Here is a 22357-nt window from a genome sequence, read left to right on the forward strand (position 1 = left end):
AAATGGAATATATACGTTAAATTAAGCACATAAATAAAATTTTATATAACACTTGCTAATTTTTAAGGTTTATAAAAACATTAACATACCACTTTGTTTCACTTTACATTACCTTCTCATGGATTTGACTGATTTTAGCTAAATTGCAACTTAGAGTGGGGGTGTAAATTTGCCAATGTGATGCCCCCAAAGCAGAGTCAAACCTAAACTATACCCATGTATAGCTTTCACTGTGGGAATATTCAGAATCCAAATAATTACTTCTTCCTGATGAGGTGTCCATCACCACCAATATTCTTGAGTGCGTCTTACAGCCTGGAAACACTGATTTTTTAAAAGATTCTTCAAATGAGAACCATAAACTCTAGAGCATGCCAAAAAAAATCACTTAGGGTATATCTTTTATTATACTCAAAACAACAAGAGTTTCAGTGAAATTTACATTTTGGAGGACAACACTCGGTCAGGTTCGGACATAAAACGGCACATGGAGGTGACGCAGGTCAGATTTCTTTTGCTTGTGATCTGCAGCGTAACAAAGCTGAACTCTGGTTCTTCCAGGCTGGATTGAACCAACCCCACTGTCCCGAGTGGAGCTTTCACCACATAGCTCTCTGTATCCCAGACATCTGGCTGTGGTCTGCCAGGTGTCTGAACACTATACGGCTGATTCTCCACCTGCGCTTCACTCCTCGGGGCCGCGATGTCATCACACACCTGTTGCGGATGCGGACAGGGCAGCTGTCTCGGGGAAGCGCAGCGATTTCCTTATCCGCCACCTCCTGTACACACAACAAACAGAACGTCGGAGTTTGTGCCAGTGTCAGGGCTACAGCATAAACCCATGATTGTCATAATAAAAGTCCACTAATGCTTCACATTCTCATTAAAAATTCAATTAGTTAAACTAAATTTCTGTGCCAAAAACCGACGCACACTACGGCGCACTTTAAAAACCGAAGGGAATTGTTGTCATTAATAGAATAGGATGTTACATGTTAGAGCTGTGGCATTGCTATGATCATCTGCCGGTATTACATTCAGTCACACGTTACACTTTCCTTCAGGTCATTGGATGCAATTGTTTGTCCACAGCTCTAGCACGTCATGCTAGTTCAAGGTTTCATGCATGTGGGGTGGAAAAAAAAGGACTAATGCACCAACTTAATTCACTTGGACAGCTAGAAGAACTAGCAGGCTTGGCCGCACACACCTGCAGCTCTTTGGGCAACAGCGTGTTCTTCCTGATGGCATTGATGCGCACTCGTGTGTCCGCGTAGTCGTAGGCCATCTTTCTTCTCTTCACGTCGCGCAGCATTCTCCAGTCGACATAATAACCCCGGACATGCTGGCCCAGGCCCAGCGCCGTCCTGCAGGCCTGCACACACGGGAACGGTCAGGACAGTGGTCCACGCACCTCAGCCTGACCCAGTAACTAGGCAACAGATGCAGTACATGACGGTCTGCCAAGCAGCTAGTGGCTGTGTAGGTCACAGTCACTGTTTAACGGTGTCCGACTGGTTTCTTTTTCCAAGTAAACTAACAATCTGTTGAAACATGCGCGGCAGATATAAAACGTACTAAACGCAGCGAACGCGTTCTTACCAGTGTTGTGACCTGCAGGGATGTCTGAAGTAGGCCAAACCCGGAGCGCAGCACCCTGCACACAGCCATGTTGGTGTCCTTCGTCTAATCGCCACCTGCTTAGACACGAAGATCGTCGGCGCCCTCTAGTGGTGCGGAGTGGAACTGAAGTTGGGATGGATGGATGAACACTGTTTTGTTGCAGCAAGAAGAGTCATCAAGACACACCTGTCAACAGGACACTAAGGACAAGCAAACGCACATTAGACAGTAACTGCAATAGAAATGGTACAGCAGCATATCTAGAATACATTTACGGTATTTAGCTGATGCTTTTATACAAAGTGACTTACAATTATGAGTGAGTACAACTTGAGTAATTGAGGGTTAAGGTACTTGCTCAGGGGCCCAATAGTGGAAACTTGAACCCACAAGCTTACGCTTATAAGTCAAGTACCTTAACCACTGAGTTACCAATGTGTTAAATGGATACAATTGTAGTAGTACATTGTAGACATGACTGTAAAATCAGATATCAAAACCTATATCTATTAAAATAACAATCTGTATATTTTTGTGTAACTGTAGGTAAATGTACTTTACTACTTAACTGTTTTTATACCGTTATGCAAAATATATGGTTATTATCTTCATATTCCACTTCCATTAGCGGAGGTGCAGCAGTGAAGTGGCTGATGGGCAAAACTACACAGCAGAGACATAGAAGTTAAGCAGGGAGAACTGGCTGGAGAAGGGTATTAGAACCTCTGATCTCTGTGTCTTCTCACACCATATCCCTGTAATCAGGGGGTATTAGAACCTCTGATCTCTGTGTCTTCTCACACCATATCCCTGTAATCAGGGGGTATTAGAACCTCTGATCTCTGTGTCTTCTCACACCATATCCCTGTAATCAGGGGGTATTAGAACCTCTGATCTCTGTGTTTTCTCACACCATATCCCTGTAATCAGGGGGTATTAGAACCTCTGATCTCTGTGTCCTCTCACGCCATATCCCTGTAATCAGGGGGTATTAGAACCTCTGATCTCTGTGTCCTCTCACACCATATCCCTGTAATCAGGGGGTATTAGAACCTCTGATCTCTGTGTCTTCTCACACCATATCCCTGTAATCAGGGGGTATTAGAACCTCTGATCTCTGTGTCCTCTCACACCATATCCCTGTAATCAGGGGGTATTAGAACCTCTGATCTCTGTGTCCTCTCACACCATATCCCTGTAATCAGGGGGTATTAGAACCTCTGATCTCTGTGTCCTCTCACACCATATCCCTGTAATCAGGGGGTATTAGAACCTCTGATCTCTGTGTCTTCTCACACCATATCCCTGTAATCAGGGGGTATTAGAACCTCTGATCTCTGTGTCCTCTCACACCATATCCCTGTAATCAGGGGGTATTAGAACCTCTGATCTCTGTGTCCTCTCACACCATATCCCTGTAATCAGGGGGTATTAGAACCTCTGATCTCTGTGTCCTCTCACACCATATCCCTGTAATCAGGGGGTATTAGAACCTCTGATCTCTGTGTCTTCTCACACCATATCCCTGTAATCAGGGGGTATTAGAACCTCTGATCTCTGTATCCTCTCACACCATATCCCTGTAATCAGGGGGTATTAGAACCTCTGATCTCTGTGTCTTCTCACACCATATCCCTGTAATCAGGGGGTATTAGAACCTCTGAGCTCTGTGTCCTCTCACACCATATCCCTGTAAAAAAACAGAACACACCCCATGATGAACCTGATCGTAAGACCACAACAAGGAATAAGACATAAAACATACACACAGTTCAAAGTTCTAAATCAAGAAGCATTTAGAAGAAAGTTTCACACAAACTAAAGTAAGACTGTAATGCATATTGTCCAGGTCAGTGCTGTAGTGCACTGCAGAAGGACAGAGGCCTGAGTTTTCATTTGTGTTTGCATTTGTATCATTCTTTAAACTCATTGAATTAATCTCCTCCAGAGGGCCCCCTTTGCATGCATGTCCCTCTACAGGGCGTGGCCTGCATGTCCTGTGTGGCCTGCGTGTCCCTCTACAGGGCATGGCCTGCGTGTCCTGTGTGGCCTGCGTGTCCCTCTACAGGGTGTGGCCTGCATGTGCTGTGTGGCCTGCGTGTCCCTCTACAGGGCATGGCCTGCGTGTCCCTCTACAGGGTGTGGCCTGCGTGTGCTGTGTGGCCTGCATGGCCTGTGTGTCCCTCTACAGGGCGTGGCCTGCATGTGCTGTGTGGCCTGCATGGCCTGTGTGTCCCTCTACAGGGCGTGGCCTGCGTGTCCTGTGTGGCCTGCGTGTCCCTCTACAGGGTGTGGCCTGCATGTGCTGTGTGGCCTGCATGGCCTGTGTGTCCCTCTACAGGGCGTGGCCTGTGTGGTGTGTGTGGCCTGCGTGTCCCTCTACAGGGTGTGGCCTGCATGTGCTGTGTGGCCTGCATGGCCTGCGTGTCCCTCTACAGGGCGTGGCCTGTGTGGTGTGTGTGGCCTGCGTGTCCCTCTACAGGGTGTGGCCTGCATGTGCTGTGTGGCCTGCATGGCCTGTGTGTCCCTCTACAGGGCGTGGCCTGCGTGTCCTGTGTGGCCTGCGTGTCCCTCTACAGGGTGTGGCCTGCATGTGCTGTGTGGCCTGCATGGCCTGTGTGTCCCTCTACAGGGCGTGGCCTGTGTGGTGTGTGTGGCCTGCGTGTCCCTCTACAGGGTGTGGCCTGCATGTGCTGTGTGGCCTGCATGGCCTGCGTGTCCCTCTACAGGGCGTGGCCTGTGTGGTGTGCGTGGCCTGCGTGTCCCTCTAAAGGGCGTGACCTGCGTGTGCTGTGTGGCCTGCGTGTCCCTCTAAAGGGCGTGACCTGCGTGTGCTGTGTGTCCCTCCATGGAGCCCCATGTTGGAATCACCTCAGATAATCTTTTCAGATCATTTTCAGATAAATGGATTTTTTTCATTATCTGTTAAAATAATAATGAGTGTTAGCAAGCCATCTAAGGTTATTGTTCACACATTCCAATCTAATTTTAATTTAACTGGTAATTATATAACTGTTTATTTCTCATAAATGTCATAAATATTTGTCTAAAATTTACAGTTAATACATTTGATAAAGATGTATAGAGAAACCTATATAGAGAAACACACACACACACACACACACAAACACACACACACACGCACACACCCACGCGCACACATGCACACCCATGCACACGCACACACGTGCACACACACACACACACACACACACACACACACACACACACACACACTCACACACACATACACACACACTGTGGTCCACACAGGTAAAAACTGAGTCTTACAGCTATAGATCAGCAGAGTCAAGTGACCTTAAATCGCCGCAGTATCGAGCAGCAAAGTGGCTTGCGTGTAAAACCTCCGTGCTTTTCCACCTAGTTACTCAACTATTTTATTCTACTCATGATTGTTTTGTAATGGATATTGTAACACACCTCACTGAGGTCATTTCCACATTTGCGTATTAAAACGTATAATAAGTCTCACTGACACATTTCTTTGATCGTGAATGTGTTTCTCTCTTGACCAGAGCTGGTCAATGCTCTAGAAGAGGTGAAGAATCATAATGTTTCATCATGTATTCTGCCTTTCTTCCTCTTTAGTGCTGAGTTCTCTTCCTCAAGCTGGACTTGCTCAAGGTGATATAAATTGTTTAAAGTTCATATTAACTTTTGAATATTTAACATATTTAACTTCACGGGAATTAAAATGTATATATCCATTCATTCAGTATACGTATGTGTCTGTGTATATAGCCATTCGTTCAGTATACGTATGTGTCTGTGTATATAGCCATTCGTTCAGTATACGTATGTGTCTGTGTATATAGCCATTCGTTCAGTATACGTATGTGTCTGTGTATATAACCATTCGTTCAGTATACGTATGTGTCTGTGTATATAACCATTCGTTCAGTATACGTATGTGTCTGTGTATATAGCCATTCGTTCAGTATACGTATGTGTCTGTGTATATAACCATTCGTTCAGTATACGTATGTGTCTGTGTATATAGCCATTCGTTCAGTATACGTATGTGTCTGTGTATATAACCATTCGTTCAGTATACGTATGTGTCTGTGTATATAGCCATTCGTTCAGTATACGTATGTGTCTGTGTATATAACCATTCGTTCAGTATACGTATGTGTCTGTGTATATAGCCATTCGTTCAGTATACGTATGTGTCTGTGTATATAGCCATTCGTTCAGTATACGTATGTGTCTGTGTATATAGCCATTCGTTCAGTATACGTATGTGTCTGTGTATATAACCATTCATTCAGTATACATATGTGTCTGTGTATATAACCATTCATTCAGTATACGTATGTGTCTGTGTATATAACCATTGGTTCAGTATACGTATGTGTCTGTGTATATAACCATGGGTTCAGTATACGTATGTGTCTGTGTATATAACCATTCATTCAGTATACGTATGTGTCTGTGTATATAGCCATTCGTTCAGTATACATATGTGTGCTCCTAAAAATAAATCATTGGTCAGAAAGTGAAGCTGACCAGAATAATTCCCTTCTGAGATCTGTGCCAGCGTTTACTCGTCAGCGGTCATAGCTGCTGTGAATTGGATCTTCTTTACATTACGTTTAACATTATCCAGTTTTGAGTTTGGTTTTTGCCCAGAAGGAAACACTTAGATGCATCCACGCAGCAGTTCTGTGTAAGGAGAGGTGTGTGTTTCTGACCATGTGAAGAGTGGGTGATTATATGTCCTGTTTTCCTTTTTGTAGTAAATGATATTTGTTTGTTTTCGAGTTTGTACAGATCAGGTACTAGCCAAAGACAGCACAGCCTCAAAAGGTTCAGAAATTTAGTACAGTATTAAGACACGATTATTTTTAATAGAGGCCAATTTAGGTAAATGCACGTGGCCATGAGATCAGATCTTTGGGTAAATGTATCGTATCAAACGAGACCGTTCATCTTTTTATTTACAACACACTTCCCTTTGGGCTTCAGTGAATTATGCTAATTATTAAAAACAAACAAACAAACAAACAGACAAACAATGTAAAAGCCATCATTGTTTTTTTGTTTGTTTCATTTTAAATACTTAAACATTTGTCTTGTTGTCTTTATCCAGAGAAATGGAAGGTGGTGGTGACCATTAAACCTGACCAGCATGTGTCCAGAGGCGAGAACGTCACTCTCAGATGTGACATAATGGGGGGGGAGCAGACACTGTGTGGACATATGAATGGCATATGAACACTTTACCAACAGTTGTCCACACAGGCCAGGCATACCCTCTCCGTTCTGTTCAATTCTCTCATACTGGTGCATACATATGCAGAGTTCTGCATCAGGTGTATCAGGTGAGTCTGACCAGTTGTTTTACACAAATCATATCAAATTAGACCTTTAGGAGAGCAGCACTTTGTTCAATGTTCATTAATGTTTGCCTGACTTGAGCACATTGGTCGAGACCTCCAGTTCTGGAGCAGCGACTGTGCGTTTATCTAGCAGCTGGTCTGTTGATGAAGCATGTCTGCACCTCTCTGCCACTCAGATAACATTCTCACAGCCTCTCTGGTCATGACGCGCAGTCAAACTCAACACTTTAGTGGGAACTTGCTCTGGCGGAGCTGTGATGGATAGTGAGACGATACACACTTAGTGGGGGGGGGGGGGGTGTCAGATTGTTCTTCAGTCTGGGGATCAACATGCACCATCAACGTCCTCCAAACATCCCACTCTGGAGTGTTCTGGTGTCAGTCTGAGTCTGGAGGGAACAGCATTGCTGTCAACATCACAGTCTACACGTGGGGCAAATGAGGATGAGGACACAATATTCAGAATTTTTGAGTTTCCAACCGGAAACAAGATGCGAAATTTGGAGGGCTTCCAAATGTATTTTATTCAAAACTCTATACTGTAGGTGTTCTGAGCTAGCACACCTGACTCTTAAAGTTAGGATGCTACTGAAGGATCAGTATTCATGTTGAAATGATTCTTGCTGCACATACGTAGTGCACAGCGGTTAATTATGTGTTGTCTCTGCTGTAGATGGCAGCATGATCCTACAGAACCCTGTCCATCCTCTGACTGAGGGAGATTCCCTGATTCTGCGCTGTTCAGTTAACAACACAAACTCTTCAAACGTCAGAGCTTATTTTTATAGAGATGGAACACTCATTGGGAATGAGGAGAGATGACCGTCCACTCTGTCTCTAAGTCAGATGAGGGTTTGTACTACTGTAAGCACTCAGAGAGTGGAGACTCCCCAACAAGCTGGATCTCAGTCAAAGGCAAGAATGCAGTGATTTGTTATTAATCCAATTGAATAAGCTTCAAAATGTTTGGGAAGACCCACTTGAAATGAATTCGCTTAGAGGAAAACTCATTTGTCATTTTATTTTGACTTTTAGCTAGTAATTTCCCTCCTGGCCTGCTGACGCTTGCTGTGGGTCTGAGTTCAGCCCTGTTGTTGTTCTTATTGGTCTTGCTCCAGTGCTACAAAGCTCAGAAAGGTCTAAAACCCAATTAATGTATAATTTAATTCAAACCTTTGCATGATACAGAGCATAAATCGTACGGTATTTGACACGTTTCCATAATTGCTGCGTTAATGGGGTAGAGGATCTCTGTCTCTGTCCGCAGTATGTTTAATTCAGCACGAATCATGTTCTCAATAATTAATCAACTTGCCGTTTTATCACTTCTGATCATTTTCCCTTGTTTTCTTTTTTCTAGGAAGTGGAAACATCGATGACGCTGTTGTGCCAACAGAAAAGAGTGAAACAGGTCATTTAATAATAGAGTAAAGCACAGAAGTCTCGCACAGAGCCTAACGAATCGAATCCTCCCCCAGATGGCGCTGAAACTGATCCCAGTGAAGTCACTTATGCTGAGGTCGTGATAAAAGCTAAGAAACCAATCAACGAAGGTGCCTCAGGCCTGTGTTTAATGCTTCAACACTGCGAGCCGTCTCTGACATAAATAAAACAATCAAACAAAGATTTCATCATATCGAGTTATTAACTCGACTACATTTAAAGATCTCACGCTGAACGATGCTGACAGCCAGAGCCAAAAGGACAAAAAAAGTCGCTAATCTGCGACAGAACGATGTACTCTAAAATCCCACCAAGGGCTCTGTGTGTGCAGGACGTCTGCGTGTTGTCTGGTTTATTAGAAATGTTACACGTTACGCGTTAATCATTTGCTCTCTTTCGGGTCCGTGCTACCGCAGACACCGGTGCCGGATGCAGTGATGGGACTCGTGCTGTGAAGGAACCGAAACTGAAGAAGAAGGGAAAGAGAAATCAAGGTACGAAACGAACAAACCTCGGGGATCATACCACTTCAAACGTGCAGTTCCGTCCAGGTCCTGTGCACTTTAATGAGCGGTGTGCAATTAGCAGTGTGGCTGTAGTTCTTCTGGAGGTTCATTTCAGCTCGGTTCCCCCCCAGGCAAGGCCGGCGTGGGCGCTGACTCTGTGTACTCAGAGCTGAATTAGGACGCAGGTAAAGGAGAGATTTTACTGTGCGTTATTGTGGCACAAAGAAAGGCAACACGAGTCTGTAATAAACGAGTGTTACTGGGGTTTTTCTACAGAACAGTCTGCTGAGAAAAGGAGTTCAGCATCTTGTGGAGGTGTTTCACCGAACACGTGACGTGTCAGAGTTTCATTACTGTACCCAGCAGTGCAGACACACTACCTCTGACACCGCTGCACTGAGAGTTTACACACACACACACACACACAAACAAACAAACAAACAAATGGTATGTAATTGTATCTCAGTGGTACACAGGATTCTCCTTCTGAAGTACGTGGCACATGTTTGGGGATGTAAGCACAACTCCTGGTGTATTAAAGTGTTAAGTGGTAGAAGGAGAAGTCTTCATTTTGCTGCTTCTTTCCTCTTTTTTGGTTTGGTTAAAGTTTAACTGAGGACAGTTTAAGGTTCCCATAACTAACCTTATTTACAGTAGTGTGAACATGAGCAAACTGTGAAGTCTCCAACATCAGCAGATCTGTCCTGGTTCTGCGTCACTGTCATCTAGTAATGACAGTAATTACTTTAACGCTACTTTGACATTCACTTTCGATTTATCATAGTTTATTCATTTTGATATTCAAGGTTCTGGAGCTAATTTCGTAAATGAGTTTATTCTGTATTTCATGTTGTAGCCATTAGTTGTGTATAATAATAATAATTATATGATAACTAGACTTTTCTGTTGAACACTTTGAAGATCTCAAAATGAAAAGTGCTATAAAAAGTAACAAGATGTATAAATGTCAATGATTGTTTTGTCCACTAGGGAAAGGAGTGGAGGAATTGTCATGTCAAGTGAAGCGTCCATGTGAGAAGAACATTTACAAATGATAGAAGGTTTTTATATCCTAAGCTGGAGATTCAGTATTATAGTACCATCTATAGTAAATGTCTTAGATTTAAACCATGCACATTAAAGATTGTGCATTTCCATTTTGCTGCTGCTTCAGTTTTTTATATTATTTTGATCTATTGAGGAAATTTAAAATTGCTTCTCTATTTGTATTTTTTTTTTAAATATCTGAAATTACTATTTAAAATATACTTTTCACTGAGTTGGTTTAAGTAGGTTGCAAGTGTGAACAGGGTTTGTTGTGGCCAAACTCCAGCCCAGAGTACACAAAAGAGTCACATCACAGAACAAACAGTGTCACCCCCCTGATCACTGGACACACCCCCGGACCTCCTCCCTGTCTTGTTTAAATGTGGTCATTCCTGCCACAGTTTGCGATGTCTCCTGAGTCTACTCTTGGATCTGTGCCTTCGTTATTTGTTTGTCCTCTCTGCGAGGTGATCCGAGCTCTCCGTTCCCATCGGCTCTGTGCCGTCTGTTTGCCGATGGCCTGACCGTCAGCCTGGTTACGGCTGACGGTTTGCGCCCCTCTTTTTGGATCATGTTTCAAATAAATAAATAGAAGAAATGTAGAAAAAACATCCCAGGGCTGAGCACACAGCATGAAGACTTCACATCAGTAAGAGACAGATATACACACACCAGGACCTACGGGGCTTGACCGAGAGACAAGGGACCCAAACGGTTATAGCCAGAGACAAAGAGAAAACACCAAAACACAAGCATGTGGTAACCACGGTAACTGGGCATCCAGAATGGGCAGTTCATTACAGAATTATATTATTTAAAGCGGGTCCTGTTTGAGTTGATGCTGGCCCTTTATTTTAAGTTACATGTGAAACCCAGCTGGTTGTATTTTAAAACATTTTGACTTGACTTTGAGTCTCTCTCTCTCCCCTTCATGACAGCATGCAGCTACAGTACAGACCCCTCAGTGTTCCTGACATCCTTAAAGGATCGTTGGATAATGAAGTGACTCCTTTTCCAGTGTCCAGTGCACTTCCCTCCACCACTAAAGGAACAGTTATTTTCCTGGGATACAATTTCAGTAACACATCATTACTCTGTCTTCCTCCTAGACCATCATATCCCTTCTTCCTGGGGAAATATTCTAATCGGTCGTATATTTAATCAAATTTAATTTTTCATTAAAAATAAAATAAAGTTATTCTGTAAAATTCCAGGATCCATTTCTGGGCGTGTAATTGTAGTTGCACCACCATTACAGCTGTACTGCTCTGTTGTTTAATCGATCTTGAGCTGCCCAACTGTTGTACTTCCTCTCTGCCACATGGGGGCAGTGTGAGGCAACTTTCATGCTTGCTAGGTTCCAGTGTCTACCAGCACACCTGTCTGTACACTTGATCATACATACCACAGCATTTAGGCTTCCCTTTATCAGCTTGGTGTTATTAGTTAAATGCTAAGATAACTTTTTCAAAGTCTTTAAAATATGCGTCTTAACAACTTCACACTGCGACTTTGGCTTCGTATGAAATCAGAACCGCAGACGTTCAGAATGCCTGTAATTAGTAAATACTGACATAAATATCACATGCGGGCCTGATTAGAGATATATGGCAGGGCTTACATACTTTATTAGTTCGAAATAATATCTAGCAACACACCACATTTAAGGACACAGGATTAATGGGTAGACTGGTTAATGTTCAGCAAATTTTATATATATATATATATATATATATGTATGTAAAATCCAAAAATATTATAAATGTAACGGCACAGGCCAGAATCCTTGACCATCCGCGTAAGTTTGAACCTTCTGATGGGGATTTTGTAAATGAGTTGGAATTTTCTGCATCCCGTAAGCCATATGCAGGATTGAAAGCAAACTCCAGGCATAGACATCAGCAGCTAACTCCGTGCATCCGGGAAAGATGCAGAGACCTCGCTGCCAAATAAATCAGACTACCGCTGCAAACCGCCGAGTTTTCCTGTAGCTCACATCAGTGCAGCCAGTGTAGTGAAGCTCACACAGACTTTACCCACCCGTGGGACCACCCATTTTAGAAGAAGCCGAGAAATTCTTATGAAATAAATTGACCATTTAATGGGCTTTGTAAGTGTATTTAGTGTATTTATGGGACCCATGGTGTGTTTGTACAATGCGTGTCCAGGAGGGAAAGGAAACTGGAAGTCAAACACAGATTTCGGGTTCCCCGGGGCTCTACGCTGCTTCACCCACTCCAGCTCATTCTGCCAGCCAGTGACAGGGCCGTGGTTGTTGGAGGAGTTTTGGTACAGCTGCAGTACCACGGACACGCATCGTAAATCGGTGTGAAACACATTCTGCTGCCGCCCACCTTTAACCGTGTCTGCACGCACGGCCCGTATACAACAGCGCCACATAACATTCAGGAAACTGTTCTTTAAACAGTGGGACGTTCACCTACACACAAGGGCTGTTCTGCCAACCACATGTTACTGAAAACATCCAACAGAGAGGAACAAAGAGCAGACAGATTTGCAGAGTTATGATATCACTTGATATCTGGTTATTTTAGTTAACACTGTCATGTTCTCTGCGTAACAAATGTAGGATAGTGTTCTCTTTGCATGTCGGCTTTGTGCGTACATTTAAAGAAAGCTCAACTTCTCTCAGTTGCACTGATTTAAAGATCTACTGAAGCATTAAAACACAAGTGAATCCTTTGATGTTCATTTAAGAAATTGTTACATCGGACTGAAGCTTTTATGAAATGTGGTTATATAATGACACGCAGGACTTTGCAAAGGAAAGTCATTATTACACAAAGCAGTTTTCTCATGAAGGATATTGTGTGGCCTGTTAAAAGTTGAGATTTATGACAGAATTTCTGATTACTATCTGATTGTGGAAACAGGCGGGTAATCAGTCAGGTTATCTTTACATGAGATATGGTCTCCAATTACTGCTACATAAACTGGTACTTGTGTGCAAGGAATATAAACACAGGAAATATTATCGCTGTAATTTATCAGGAACATTTTTATGAACTCTGACCCCCACTGCAGAGTGCTGAATGTAGCACAGAAACCATCCAGGAACTTGTAAAACCGAACAAACCCCTGGCTACACTGTGCCAGTAAGCAACACATATCCAAACAACATTGTTTATTAAAACAAACAAGCTAAAAACATTTATGTTTTCTACCATAAAAAAGGAGTGCATCTTCGCAGTTTCTGCTGTAGCATTTCAGTCCATGAGGGCCTGGGGCCCAGTGCCAGGCTTCAGTCAGAAGCTCTCCTATAAAACACGTTTAGATGGTCCACATTTGTGTCTTTTTTTAATGGTTGTAAATATATTATAATTTAATATAATCTTTAAAAAGAGACAATGTACATGAATCAACATTCAAATAAAAGTACATTTTCAACAGTAGTCCCTTTGCCTGAATTTGAGTTTGAATTTTATAAAAGTTGTGGTAACTGGAGCTTGATCTTTACAAGAGCTGGCATGTTAATCGCAAATAATTTTTTTGTACATTAACCTTCTAGGCTGAACTCAAAATACACTTTTCAGGTGATTATAAGGTGTTACTATACACAGTAGACTTTTTCTCTGCTATGTAAAGAACACCTTACAGTGTTCTGTGTGTGTGTGTGTGTGTGTGTGTGTGATGTGCCCAGTTGGTTCACTCTACTCCAGTGGAATCAGACACGGTGACAGTAAGTGTTTGTGTCAGTTTAGAAAGATCACATGGCACTGAGGTCCTACCAGCTGAGTTTTTACAACACCCTGGTGTGATTTTCGTGGGCTAGCGTTAGAATGTGGCCAATTCATCCTGACGTATCACGTCCTGCCAAGTCAGCATTTCCACACGCTCATGGCACACGGCGCTACGTGAGCAGCCTGTCAAACCGATCAGAGTCAACTGCTGAAAAAAGAAAAGGATGTGAAAGTGGGCAATTTAATCCATTTGCGTTTATGGCGTTTAGCAGACACTCTTAAAGCAATTTACAGAAGTGCTTTGTCTACTCAGAAAAGCATCCTTAGCTAGTAAAAATAGGGTGGAATACGAAAACACCCTTAATGTGAGTTACTGCCAGAAACTAGAATCAGTGGCAAAACCCAGAATGAGAGACAATTTGAGTACCATTACTAGACATGCCAGTGCAAACCAAGAGTGCGCGTATGCAAATATAGGACGATTTTATAAATGTCAAGATTAGGTTACATTCGAGTGCTTTTTCAAAGATATGAGACTTCAGTCTGAATTTGAAGGCGGTGAGAGGCTGTGCCGTTCTGACAGTCAGTGGGAGGTCATCCCAACAACTACCAGCTGGCACCAACATGTGCCAGGATGGAAAAGTGTCTCGAGCGAGTCTTCCACTGAAGGACAGCAGGTCAAACCGATCTGTCGGTGCAGACTGGGTTTGACCATTGCCATCACACAGGATGGGGAGAAGGTCCACAATAGGGTTGGAACTGAACACAGAAGGGGAGTGATCCGGGAGCCCTTTGGAATGTCAAAGAGCAGCTGCAGCGTTCTGGATCAGTTGCAAGGGCCCGATGGAACCGGAAGACCCACCAGGAGTGAGCAGCCTGGAGATGACAGGAGACTGGATAAGCACCCCGAGAGAAAAGGGGGAAATTCTCTGAACATTGAAGAGGCGAAACCGGCATGACCAAGTCACGTTTATGACATGAGAACGAAGTCTGGTCATCTGAAATCACACCAAGGCGTCTCGCGTTCTCACATGGTGTCACCGAGTTTTCAGAACAATCGGCTAGATAAGGTTGCGTAGAAAGTTTACTTACCCATTTTCTTACTGACACAGAGCCCTGATCTTTAGCACGGGTGTGGCTGTGTACCCTAAGATTGAACAGTATAAGAATGAACCGTTTACAAGGTGATAAATTTGCTACAAAAAAGTCTGGTTTCAATTCAGAAAACCTCCAGATATCATTTCATAAGTGACTTAAGTGACTTTTACTTTTAATATTAAAATTATTATTGATTTTAATTAATATTTTCCTTTTCTTGTTTATCTATGCAGACTCATCATTGCAATATCCATATCATTACCATATAAAAGTTTTATTACCAGGTATTTTTGTATCTATTCTCTCTTTTTGCTAGAATTATTTATTCTATTTTAACCTTTTAAATGTTCCTCATAACTAAATTAAATATTAGCGTTAATTATGTTATAATTATTACTATCTTTTCAGTGATTTAGCTTGGTTGAAAATGTAGATTCCCTTCTACTCATGTTGGTACTTGTGGGACAGACGTACGGGGTCAAGCTCGATTTGCGCTCACAGCTTCTTTCCATTGTAAGGTCCTGCACTGCGCTCTCGAGGAGCCTGCGGCTCTTAAACCTGGGGTCAGCTGGCAGGGCCTGGTCTCCTTGCAACGGATCTTTTCCTGAAGGAATCCACCCTTTCTGTGTCAGCAGAACTCAGGTTAGCGGCTGTTCCCGTTCCTGGTGTTCCCTGTCTGCTGAAATGCCATGGCAGGGCTTAACAAAAGAATGCGTTCACGAGGCAAAGGGCCCCTCGGATGGACGAAGTTAATACCTGTTGTAATGTTTTTGATTGCTCTCCGTGCTATTAGTAGACTACAGAATCAGGCTCAGTCCTGATTCAATGACATCTAGCTGATGGGAGAATTGTCCCCGCTTACCATGTTTGTTTTTGCTTCCCGTTCATGAAATAAAGACGTCACGGAGAGGAAGCTCCCAGCCAGTCATCCCAGCCAGTCCAAACTGACACAAAGACATTTAGACCTGTTCATATTCAGAAATGGAAGGGAATATGATAGCGAGAACATTACATTCCTGGTACGTTTTTGGAATGTCATCTGTGGTTTCACTCAGCGGGACCACCAGGGCTAGCAGGAAGTAGAGGCTCTGGGGACCGTCGTCCCCCTTCCTCACCTGGAGGTGGAGAAGCGCTGCTCACAGGAACACAGAGGAGCATCTGTGAGGGCTTTTACTGAACCTAGTCAGAATGTTCCACTAAGGCAACTGGAGCAATCAATTATCATTTTGCAATTTAACTGTAATGGCCAATGTGAATTTCAAGTCCTCAGCCATATCCCACTGAAAACTGACTAATAAAGGGACTAACGTATTCATGGTTTTATACCACGATGTTAATTTTAAACTAATTTCAGTTTTTTCGTGAATGTTTCTCTTGTCATCTCAGTGAAGTGGAGAAACAGATGACGGAGGAATTCACTGTAGGATCTTCAGTAGCAATTTTGGAAACTCTAGCACACACGCTCCATCAGCACTGTGGAAAAACAACAAAGGTGATCACAACCACTGGGAATCCGTCCCAGCTCAGCCGATGGGAGCCCATCCCAGCCCAGCCAATGGGAGTCCGTTCCAGCCCAGCCAATGAGAATCCATCTCAGTCCAGCCAGTAGGAGCTCGTCCCAGCCTGGCCAGTGGGAATCCAGCCTAGCAACAGGGGAATTCAGCTCAGTCTAGCCAAACCACTGGGAGTCATGGATGGTTTTCAGCCTGTCTATCTCCCTCAATCAGTACGTCAGTGGCAGAAAACTGACCCCTGGAAGAAGCATGCTTAACTGAAGTCTGTCAGTACTTTGATGTCAGAATACCTAAAGGTTTATTACTCCTTTGGATTTTTTTTTTATTCTTTGGAGTTGGTTTTCTATAAGATGAGAGTTCTCAGTTGTTTTCAAATCCCAGTTCTTTTAATTAATTAATATTAACCAACACTGAAAGTTATGTGACCTGTGGTAAAACTAGTCATCATTTGCCATAGTTATATGGCAAGATTGAGGGAGAACCTTCAGATGATTATTTCATAATGACACTGTGCTATAATGCATACTTTGTTAATGTTACGATGCATTATATGCAACAGTACGGGTATTAACTTCTGAAGGAAGATCTGGATGTAGTCGGATACTTCCACTGTAGGAACACAGCAATGATCTTTTTAGGAAGTTTACATTTACATTTATTGCTCAACCTTGGCTTATATGTTTGACTTTAAGTGTCCACAAAAGAATTAATAAAAAAATCTATCAAAACAAATAAAATAATATAAAATAAACCAAACGTCAGGGAGAAACGTCCTAGGTAGGTGGACAGGGGAAGACAGGGGCAGTTACTGCTTCAGTTTGGTTTTCCTTCGGAATGAGGATGGGCAGATTTCTGACTGATGTTACAAAACATCTCTGCATCTGTTGGTTGGCAAGGAGCTGTCAGCTGATGGCTGTGATGACCCTGTTTCACATGTGGTCATTCATCAAAACAGCACATCAATCTTCTAAGCATGGTCCCTCTCATCTGTCTGTGATGAGGGCAGGGTTGCAGGGTAACCCGATCCACATCAGGTGTCCTGCTCAACCAGCCTTGTTTGCCCAATGCAGCATGAGTGTGTTTTGGGTAATATTTTACTGCTATCGTTTCAGAAACAACCTTGAGAACAGATGAATGTTACAAGGGTTTTGCTGTATTGTATATCTGTTGCCAAGCATGTCACATGTGTACAGCAAGCCCACAAGCTCTGTCAGACACTTTGAAGACAAAGTTTTTAAATAAAACCTCCATTTTCTATATATCATTGGTCCTTTGGAAACAGCATATCTCAACGCTTGTCCAAATTCACCAGTCCACACCTGCCTGTCATCTACCATTGCAGCTGGCTGTGAATTATGTTTCGGTTCATTCACACGTTATCCGACAATCACTTAATCATAGACGCCATCTGCTGAACTCTTTTCAAGATAACTGGAATCAGGAGGTCAGGTCCAGACCAAGGGTGACAAACATTTGAACAGAAACTGTTAAAAACAACCTAGCTCTGCTTCTGAACAGTAAAACTTATTTCCACCTGAATAGCAAGTCATCTTCATATTTTTTACCATTTGACCTTTTTCAGTCTGAATTTTTATAGGTTTACTTTTTTTTAAATTTAAAAAATGAATTAGTCCCCTTCTGTACGACACTTTGACACATACAATAATTACTGGAGTGAGAGTTTGTGTACGTTTTTTGTGATTTATGGAAGCCTGTGATATTTGTATAAGCTCTAGTTATGCTCTACACTGTGTTCTGCCCTTTTGCATAGCTGTCTTACCCTTTTCATTTCGATGAAGACCATATTTGAACAACTGATCACTATTATCAAGAACTGAACAGGGCTGGATCTGCTCAGAACAGAAGCATAGCCGGTTTACCACTGGGAGACCATCAGTAGTCTGGTTTCTAAATAATATTCATGCTGCAGATGGTGGCAACAGAATAAACGCTGGAACCAGTCATAGCAACATAAACCATTGATGCTTTATGAATCTTACTTCATACTCTTGGTCTTATGAAATGCACCTTCCTGATTGCAGATAAAGACCTATCTGATTGCATAATGAAGAGTCTGATAGTAGATAAAGACCTGTCTGATTGAATATAAAGACCTGTCTGTAGATAAAGACCTGTCTGATTGCAGGTAAAGAATCTGATTGTAGATAAAAGCCCATCTGATTGCAGATGAAGACATATCTTGGAGGCAGATCTGAAATTCTTGGACCTTCACAATATTATCAACGCATACAAGCTGACATTCATGATAATTCTGAGCATATCTGATGCTCCAAACATGTCATTCAGGAAAATGGCTAAGAGTGAAAACATCAACTTTCTTGCTTTCAAAGGTCAGAAAAACAAACCATTTGATTTTAACAGCATTAATAGTAAAATTAAGAACTACTAAAGCAGAATTGGTAAATGACTGAGCCCAAGGGACCAAAGGAATCATTCATGTCTGATTATTGATTCCCATGGAAGTCGAAAGTCAAATATCAAGACGATTTCAACTTTGGTTATATATCACATTTAATTTATATATTCAAACCTAATGAAACTAGATATGGTTTATTGGTCACACAACTGTAAATCAATCACAACAGGTTTGAACCACCTTGTAAATTTGTTTCATGCCAGAGAGTAAACTTTGAAAGCTGCAAGTTCTCTTAAATTGCTCACACTTCTCACAAATCACATCATTTAAGAATTTACCAATCTTTTATAAATGTAAGAACTGAATCTTTTCACACCATTGATTCTTGCATAAGGCTCATTCTTGTACGATGTGAACTAAATAACGTGTATCATTACATTGTACATAAAAACCTTTAAAGTATAAATAAACTTGTAAATTGTAAACATTGTTAAATGTTGTAAAGTCAGTCTGTATGACGTTCCAGAGATTCTCTTCTCCAGAGGACGTGTCCATCTGTGTATGGTGATGTGTGGACATGTCCGTCAGTCTCCAGGTGATGTGTGGACGTGTCCGTCAGTCTCCAGGTGATGTGTGGACGTGTCTGTCAGTCTCCAGTTTAATTTTGAGCTCTCGGCATACGTTACCTTGCTGGTGATTTTACCTGCTTTAATCTCTGCCCCACTTTCCATGAGGATGTATGCAAATGGTGTGGAGTCCCTCCAGCCTGGCACAGCCGGCCTTGGGCCACGGCGAGAGGCTCCATCCCTGCTGAGCGCACGGTAACGAGAAGCAATGGCGATCCAAGCTAAAAAGCTAGAATGCACTCAAAAGATAAACACGGGAGAGCAGGGGTAGTTTTTATGAAAAACACATTCAGAATTTAAGTGTTGGGGAACATTAGTCCTGTGGTCAGGATATGTAAAGATGTCTCCCCAGCTATGAGTGTATCCATTAGGTAAGACTATGTTGAGAGTAGGCTATTTATCTTGCCACTTTTCATGTTTGGTTTCAATCTACCAGGATTCTCCAGGGCTAGATAACACATCTTGTATGCCTGACAGAATCCTGATGTATAATTTTACCCCAGAGTGTTGAGAGTGGATATTTCTAAACTCATGGGCCTTGGTATGATCTGGATAATTCTGCATAAATAAGCAAAAATGTAATTAATGTAAAAAAGAAAAAAACCTCTCGGTATAACCTGAAAAAAAAAAAACTATATAGAAATATAGCATAGATGTTTTCTAATTTAATAATTTCAAACATATTCAAGCGTTTGACCAAACCAACTAATCAGAACACCACATCTCATTCCTAGGTGCAGTTTATAGGCACCAGAGCCAAAGAAACACGATTGATGGAAATGTCATGAATGTGAAGAATGTATGAGTTACCACATCCCGACACGGTTATGACCACACACTTTCCTGCTTTCTTATTAAATGTCTGTTCTTGCATGCCAGTCTATTTTTTATCTTTCTGAAGTGGTGTTCAGTATCATTTGTTTTTAATGCTGCTTTCGTTTTTCATTCAAGGCTGATATTTCAAGTTATTTCGCATATTAAGGTGATGCACGGAGAACACCAGAACTGTTCACAACCAGCAGTCACCATTTGAATTGTGGGGATGTTCACATCCTTGACAAACCTGTTTTTGTCCCATGTGTCTATAATTTTTGCAGCAGCAACATTGTGGATCACTCAGAAGAATCTTGTAATTGAGCTTGTATACAGAAGACAGCATAGTGGGTGTTCCCACTCTAGACAAGAAAATCAACCCACCTTAAAAAGTTTATTTCTAAGCCTAATCTAATCCACCTGGGTCCAATATTCCCAGGCTACTGAAAACCTGAGATGAACAGGATCAGGTGTGTTACATTAGGGCTGGAACCAAGTGCTGCAGAGTGGAAGGGCAATGGGGCCAGGGCTCCCCTGATGTGGAGCATGTGTGGGACCGGACAAACTTCTAAACAAAAGCACTGTGTCAATAGCCTGTGGCGCTGGTTCCAAACACTTCCACCTCTCCTCACTCCTGTACGGAAGCTTGACTTCTGGAGCAGGGATAATCAAACCCAGTAAGCAAAGTGATCTCATTCCCTTTGATAATTTTTTTTCTTCTGAAAAAAGGTCTAGTGCAATTTCTGCCGACGCCAAGTCTCGATCTTCAGCTAAAAATATTGTATATTTTCTAACGGGACATGTGTCTCAGTGAGAAGGTGATTTTGGGAGGTTTATTTTACCAAGCTGCAATTGGCACTTTGATGCCGTGGCATGCCTGCGAGAAACCGAATGAAACGTGTCTCAGAGATGTTATCTCCAGCTGGCTGGAGCCCAGAGAGGCTGAATGAAACGTCTCTCTGAGATGTTGTCTCCCACTGGCTGGAGCCCAGAGAAGCTGTAGTCATGCTGTCTCGCCTGGCGCTCCTTGCTGCTCCTTGCCCTGCATGCATGAGGTCATGGTGAGCCTCTGGCTCCAGAGAAACAGGAGGTGAAGTCGTGTCAATGCCACATTGCATTACTGTGGTGATCTCATGTGCAGCCAAGGGCTCTCCTCCCACACCTGCCTCCAGCCATGTGTTGGGATTACCAATTCCCAACAACTTTAGCATCAATAATAGAATAAGAGTTTGCACATATAAATATGCACCGAAGGGTAGAAATAGTTATGGTTGAATGACTAGTTGAATAGTTTTGATGAACATGATACCAGCTCTGAATACTGTGTGGGTGTCTTTGTTGTTTGGACTGACATTACAAAATTCTCATTTTGTAATTCTGCATTTCTCATTTAACTCTCTCTTTCTCTCATTTAACTGGAACTGAACTGTAATAGTTAATCATGGACTCCCGTCTATGTGAATCTTCTCTCCGATCTGATTGGAGATGTATCAGGAAAAGGTGGCAAAATTCCCCTTCGTCTTTAAAAACGTTCACATCTGGTCTGGTCTCCAGTTTCAAACCAGTGGTCATTCCATCAGTGGTCATGGCCCAATGGAACTCAAGACAAACAAAAGCAAAGTGATATTTTGGCCAAACTAGATCCCAGGAGTCCCTAGTAATGCTTTACACAATCTGAAAGCAACTGTAGAAGTACATTTCCCCAGAACTGAACAAAAGTCTGAACAAAAGAATATATATATATATATATATATATATATATATATATATATATATATATATAGATAGATAGATAGATAGATAGATAGATAGATAGATAGATAGATAGATAGATAGATAGATAGATAGATATACTCAAATTTGTAGTGGAGCCCTCCATAGCTGATGAAGGACCTCTCTGTCTGAAATGTTCCTCTGGAAATCTTATGTATTTCGCTGCAATGTTGAATATCTCCATCTTGAACTAACACACACACACACACATACACATACACACACACACACACACACACACACACACACACACACACACACACACACACACACAGGAGTGATGGACAAACAGCAGGAGAGGGCCGTAGTGATAGCCATAACAATCCCAAGTGATAGCAACAGAGAGAATGGCTCCAGCAGATCCCAGGAACATCTGAGATCACCATCCAGAAGAGTGCAGTCCTGGGAACGTCTAAGATAATATGCAGGACCATCAAGCTTATATAAATTTCCCACGCACCCTCCTCCGT

General features: G+C 42.3%; 1 protein-coding gene and 1 pseudogene across 1 annotated transcript; one reads left to right on the forward strand and one right to left on the reverse strand.

Moving 5' to 3' along the window:
* Positions 1-383: 383 nt before the first annotated feature.
* mrps14 (mitochondrial ribosomal protein S14) lies at positions 384-1717 on the reverse strand. The gene is made up of 3 exons (XM_027011358.2): positions 1606-1717; positions 1214-1378; positions 384-782 (listed from the first exon to the last, which is right to left on the reverse strand). The coding sequence occupies exons 1-3, from the start codon at positions 1672-1674 to the stop codon at positions 600-602; spliced, it is 417 nt and encodes a 138-aa protein (XP_026867159.2). The 5' UTR covers positions 1675-1717; the 3' UTR covers positions 384-599.
* A 5423-nt stretch (positions 1718-7140) lies between these two features.
* Positions 7141-12317, forward strand: LOC118243002 (annotated as a pseudogene).
* Positions 12318-22357: the final 10040 nt, after the last annotated feature.

This window comes from Electrophorus electricus, chromosome 18 (assembly GCF_013358815.1).
Source record: "Electrophorus electricus isolate fEleEle1 chromosome 18, fEleEle1.pri, whole genome shotgun sequence".
NCBI classification, from domain to species: domain Eukaryota; kingdom Metazoa; phylum Chordata; class Actinopteri; order Gymnotiformes; family Gymnotidae; genus Electrophorus; species Electrophorus electricus.